Genomic DNA, 5,810 nt, shown 5'->3' with positions numbered 1-5,810 from the left:
AGATTTGAGAGAATGGGCAGACATATGAAACCGGGCATGAAGTTGTCTGACTTGCTCAATAGGGGAGACTGTTAAAACTAGATGATCAGCTTGTGTGTTGCCTGCCACTAGAGGGCCAGGCAAGCCAGAAGGGGAGCAAATACGCTGAATATACCAAGGGTGTTGACACTCCTCTAACAGTTCTTTAAGCTGGCTGAGAGCCCTATCTAGTAATGTCTGCTTGGGTCGAAACGTAGAATGGCAAGGCCTTTGACTGTTTGTACTGCATAAGCACTATCTGAAAAAATGTTAAGGGGGCCATGTTGCCAAAGGCATAATGCATAGTAAATGGCTAGTAGTCACCTACTTGTACGAATCCCTCATAACTAAATTTGTGGAATTTAGTGCCCTCCGTTTGTGCTTTGAATACTATTCCACAATAGGACCAGCTGGCATCTGTGAATGCAAGCATGCTGTGCAGAAGAGGGGTAGATGCTGGATACGATGAGGGGTGGTTTGTAGGGGGCTTCTTTGTAGTGTCTGTAAGAGTCGATCATTGGGGAGGTGATTGTCTACTTTTCCAGTATAGTTAGCTAACAGCGTCTGCATTTCTAAATCATTGGCTAAGAGAAATTGTATAAGATCAAGAGGAATTGGCAGAATAAGTACATCAGGCTCTCAGCCATACAAGATGACACAAGCTCTCCGCAGCTTCTGGCCAAGAATGCATATTGCAGTCTTGCTGGGGGTGATTTTAGATAGCTGACTATATGCTAAATGTACCCAATAAATGGGTTTGTTTTGAAACAGGACACCAGTAGGAGTGCCTTTTGTGGCTAGGACAATAGCTGAGATTGGCTGATCAGGTTCTAATCTAGTTGTCGACACAGAGCCAATAGCAGTGTTGATATTCTCTATAACCTGTTTTGCTGCTGTAGTTAGATGGCAGATGCTAGTAGGCTCTATGACGCCCTCAAGGAGAGAAAATAGGGGGTCTAATTCGGCAGCAGAAATAGATAGGTATCCATGTATCCAGTTTATTTGGCCATATAGCTCTTGTAATTCATGTAAAGAGCATTGTTGAAGGATTGCGAGCATGGGGGAAATAGGTGTTATTTCTTCCTCTATGTGGTACCCTAAGAAAGTAAAAGGCAGCAAGGTCTGTATTTTCTCTGGTGCTACAAAAAGCCCAATGGCACTCAGATTAGTTAAGAGCTGTTGGTAACATTCTTCTAAGATTGTAGGATCGACATGAGCTATTAATATGTCATCCATATAATGGTAGATGAGGCACTGTTCCTGTAATGGTTGCGTTGCCGTGCTTACATAGTACCGGCAAAATGGTGGGGCTATTTTTCATGCCGTGTGGTAGGATTGCCCATTGATACCTTTGAGCTGGAAGGGCATGATTAATAGAAGGCACAGTAAAAGAAAAATAAGGCTTGTCCTCCTGATGGAGGGGGTTTGAGAAAAAATAATCTTTGATGTCTAGAGTTTTATTATGGGCAGCCCATGGCATCGCAGAGGGATGTGGCAAGCCTGGTTGTAAAGTGCCCATCTTTGCCATGTGCTTGTTAATAGCCCTTAAATCACAAAGGAATCTCCATTTTTCTGGGTGACTTTTTCTGAATTACAAAAACAGGCGAATTATGAGGACCGGTGGAAGGCTCAAATGTTTGGCTTCTAATTGTTGCTGAACTAGTTTTGTGTAATTCTTTTAATTTAGTGGCTGTTAATGGCCACTGCTCAACCCAAATTGGTTGGTCGGTATCCCATGTAAGTTTTTTGGGTTCTGGAGTTTTTCATTGAGCAGTGGCCTTTAGAATTGGGGGGCTGGCTGGTAATAGAGACACAGAGTAAAGACAGCACATCCCGTCCCCAAAGTGTATGTGGCAATTCAGTCATAAATAAAGGACTGAAAACTCCAGTCACCCCCTCAGGATCTGTCCAATGAAGTGGCTGGATGGCTTGTTGGGCCAGAGGTACTCCACTAACTCCTTGTACTAAAGTTCCAGGCTGCATGGCCCAGCCTTCCTTTTTATCTTCCTTTCTGATTACAGAAACATCAGCACCAGAATCTATGAACCCAAGGATGGGGTGGCCCTCTACTTGTAAGGTTAGAAAGGCCTTATTCTGGGTTAAGGGTAAGGTCCAATAGACTCCTGTGTGGAGTTGCTCTCTTATGGGCGGGGCTGAGAGCTGCCCTGCTTCCCATTTAAAGGCTCTAGAGCAGGGGTCGGGAACCTTTTTGGCTGAGAGAGCCATGAATGCCACATATTTTAAAATGTAATTCCGTGAGAGCCAAACAACAACCTGTGTATGTTATGCATTATCCAATAAAAATTTGTTGTTGTCCCGGAGGACAGCTGTGATTGGCTCTAACCACCCACAACCATGAACATAAGCTGTAGGAAATGAATGGATTGTAATACATGAGAATATTTTATATTTTTAACGTTATTATTTTTTTTTATTAAAGATTTGTCTGCAAGCCAGATGCAGCCATCAAAAGAGCCACATCTGGCTTGCGAGCCATAGGTTCCCGACCCCTGCTTTAAAGGCTTTCCATCCTCAGTGGTGGTTGAGCGACAATCACACTTCTGGTGAAATCCATTTTTACAACGGAGGCACAGAGAAGGTGTTTTATTTTTTATCATTCTTTTCTTTCCTGTTAGGGCACTGCCGCACAAATGTCCTGTGCCCTTGCATTCAAAGCAGGCCCTTTGTGTCTGTTGGCCCCCCTGGTGGGAAATGTTAGATTCAGGGAGTACTGATATTCTGGGGATGCCAAGAGTGTAACTATTGAAGGAACAGGGAGTGCTGATATGGCCTCTGTGAGGCTGAGAACAAAGAAGGTCAGAGACCCTTATCAGAAATTTGTTTGAAATTCACCACTAAGCTAAAACCGGCCCCTGTTGCTATGCTGCGTGCGACCTCCCTAGCCAATAGCTAAACTGCCACATCTGCTTCTGTATATGCTTGCTCACTTAGGATATATAAGGACCTGGCTGTAAGCGACAGGCGCGGCTTCTGTTTGCAGCTCCTCGTGAGCACGGTGTCTCCAGACATCTTGGGAGTTCGCCCCTGCGCAGGTTAAACTGGCCAATAAAGTAACATCTAAACTCCTGAAGGTCTCCGATGTTTGTTCTCGTACCCAGTGGATGCAACATTTTGGTGGCTCGCCCGGGATTCTCCCTTGGCAGAGTTTTGGGTCGGAGACCGGAAGGACAGCTCAAGCTGAGTAAGTATTCACAGAGGATCCTCATTTGGTTTGGCTTTTGGGCTCTGGAGCACACAATCCTGAGGTAGTAGGTGGGATGCTGCCGGTAACCTACCCAGGGCTTTCAGAAGTGGGACGCCACTCTCTGAAATTTGGATATTTGGATTTGTTAACTTTAGGAGTGACTGGTCCTAAAGAATCCTTTTTGCACCACGCTGCGCTGCATTTTGTCTGAGCTCAAATGACTGAGTTGAGTGTGAAAGAGACAAGTGTGTTCCTTGTGTTAATAGTGTGTGTTGCCTGTATCCTACCCTTTCTCATTTTTCCTGAGTCATCTAGGATGGGACAACAGGAGCCTGTGTCGGGATCCCCGCTCGAGTACCTGTTGAAGAATTTTTCTGATTTCCAGAAGAGGGCTCAAGAGTACGGAGGTCCACAGCCGAGTCCAGGTTTCCTCCGGACCTTGAGCCAGCTGCAATGGCCTACATTTAATGTAGGACGGCCCACAGAGGACACTTTTGACCTTCCAATTTTGTTTGCTGTCAGAGCCACGGTATATAGGGCTCCCCACCCAGACCAATACCTGTATATGGATGTGTGGGTAGATACAACCATTTTGCCTCCTCCTCCAGGAGGCGCAGCCATTTTGCCTCCTCCTCCGGGAGGTGCAGCCATTTTGCCTCTCCGGGAGGCACCGCCAGCACCAGATGCTGGCCCACGGGCACCTCCTCGCCTCATCTATGTGCCTTTTTTCCACTAGTGATTTATACAATTGGAAACATCAGAATCCCCCATTTTCCGAGAAACCTCAGGGACTAATATCTCTCCTTGAGACCATTTTTAGGACCCATCAGCTCACATGGGATGATTGTCAGCAGATTTTTACAAACTCTCATCACTTCTGAAAAAAGGGAAAGAATAATAAGAGAAGCTGCTAAGGCGATATTAGTAGAAGAAAGGGCAACTTGGAAGGGAAGAAGGGAAATAGAAGATGTTCTCCCGTCTTAACCTCCTACCTGGGACCCTAATACCACTGGGGGAAGGGACGCGCTCCTCCAGTATCACCGGGCTCTGTTGAGGGGGCTCAAGGCAGCAGCTAGAAAGTCAACCAACTTTAGCAAGGTAAGTGAAGTCATCCAGGGAAGAGAGGAATCCCCAGCAGCCTTTCTAGAGAGACTCATAGAGGCTTATAGAGTATATACCCCTCTAGATCCTGAGGCAGAAGAGAACAGGAGACTAGTAAATATAGCCTTTGTGACTCAGACCACTTCAGATATTAGGAAAAAGCTTCAGAAGATTGAGGGGTTTGAGGGAGAGAATAGAAGCAAGCTATTAGAGATATCCCAGAAGATGTATGTCAATAGGGATGATCCGGAGGTTGGCAGGGCGAAGGAAGTTGCCAAAATTCTGATTGCTGCCCAGAAAACTCCTCCCAAAGGGAAAGGGGGACAGCAAAAGGGCCAGGGACGCCGAATAGCCAAAGATCAATGTGCCTATTGTAAGGAGAAAGGGCACTGGAAGAGAGAGTGTCCAAGGTTGAAGGCTGACAGCCAAGGGCCAAGACAGGGCCTAGAGGTCTTGTTCCAAACCTTAGACTGATGGGGCCAGGGCTCCATTCCCGCCAGCTCCCAGGAGCCCATGGTCACCTTAACAGTCGAAGGAAAACCAATAGACTTCCTAGTCGACATGGGAGCCACCTACTCAGTCCTAAAGAAACCACAGGGCCAGATGCAGAAGACAACTACTAAGATAATAGGGGCAATGGTCAAAGCAGAAGCCTACCCATGGGCCACTGCAAGAATTACTGACTTAGGTCGAGGCACCATCACCAACTCTTTCCTAGTCATTCCAGACTGCCCTTACCCACTGCTTGGAAGGGACTTATTGCAGAAACTTCAGGCCACCATAACCTTCTGACGGCAGGAAAGCCCTATGGGGAACAAAGAGGCAGAGGTCAGCATGGAAGTAACTGTCCCACTGTCTGAAGAACACTTACTTGCCACCGTCCTAGAAGGTAAGGAGGCTGAGGAAGGGGTTCCAGATGCCCTGTGTGCCTGGGTACCTGAGATTTGGGTGGAAACCAACCCCCAGGTTTGGCTGCTCACCAACCACCTGTCCTGGTGCAACTGCTTAACACTGCTAGACCGGTTAGGATCAGGCAGTACCCGGTCCCAGCCCGAGCTAGACAGGGAATCGCCCAGCACTTGCAACACCTGCTGGAGGCAGGCATCCTCCAAAGGTGCCAATCAGCCTGGAACACTCTGCTGCTTCCTGTCCAGAAACCGGGGAGCCAAGACTATTGTCTGGTCCAGGACTTGCGGGAGGTGAATGCACAGGTAGAGACTATTCATCCCATGGTGCCCAATCCATATACCTTACTGAGCTCATTGCCCCCAACCCATACCTATTATTCTGTCCTGGATTTGAAGGATGCCTTCTTTTGTATTCTCCTGGCGCCTTAGAGCCAAGGGATCTTTGCCTTTGAATGGAATGTCCCAGATAATGGACTAGTAGGGCAGTTCACTTGGACCAGACTACCACAAGGGTTTAAGAATTCCCTCACCATTTTTAATGAAGCCCTCAGCAAAGATCTGCAGGCTTTCCGCTCCTC

The 5,810-nt window shown here is 47.1% G+C and overlaps 1 protein-coding gene across 1 annotated transcript; it reads right to left on the bottom strand.

The window, feature by feature from the left end:
• Nucleotides 1–1,725: 1,725 nt before the first annotated feature.
• On the bottom strand, nt 1,726–2,244 carry LOC136398578 (endogenous retrovirus group K member 113 Pro protein-like). Its single transcript, XM_066372753.1, has one exon. It carries the CDS (start codon nt 2,242–2,244, stop codon nt 1,726–1,728), a length of 519 nt encoding a protein of 172 aa, XP_066228850.1.
• Between the last annotated feature and the right edge of the window lie 3,566 nt (nt 2,245–5,810).

Source organism: Saccopteryx leptura, chromosome 3 (genome assembly GCF_036850995.1).
Source record: "Saccopteryx leptura isolate mSacLep1 chromosome 3, mSacLep1_pri_phased_curated, whole genome shotgun sequence".
Taxonomy (NCBI): Eukaryota; Metazoa; Chordata; class Mammalia; order Chiroptera; family Emballonuridae; genus Saccopteryx; species Saccopteryx leptura.
The sequence above is the reverse complement of the archived record's forward strand: the minus strand, read 5'-3'. Positions and strand labels throughout refer to the sequence as shown.

What these genes read in the sequence shown, in the direction of transcription:
- LOC136398578 (XM_066372753.1), bottom strand. Translation starts at nt 2,244, where the DNA reads ATGGCTCTCTCAGCCAAAAAGGTTCCCGACCCCTGCTCTAGAGCCTTT.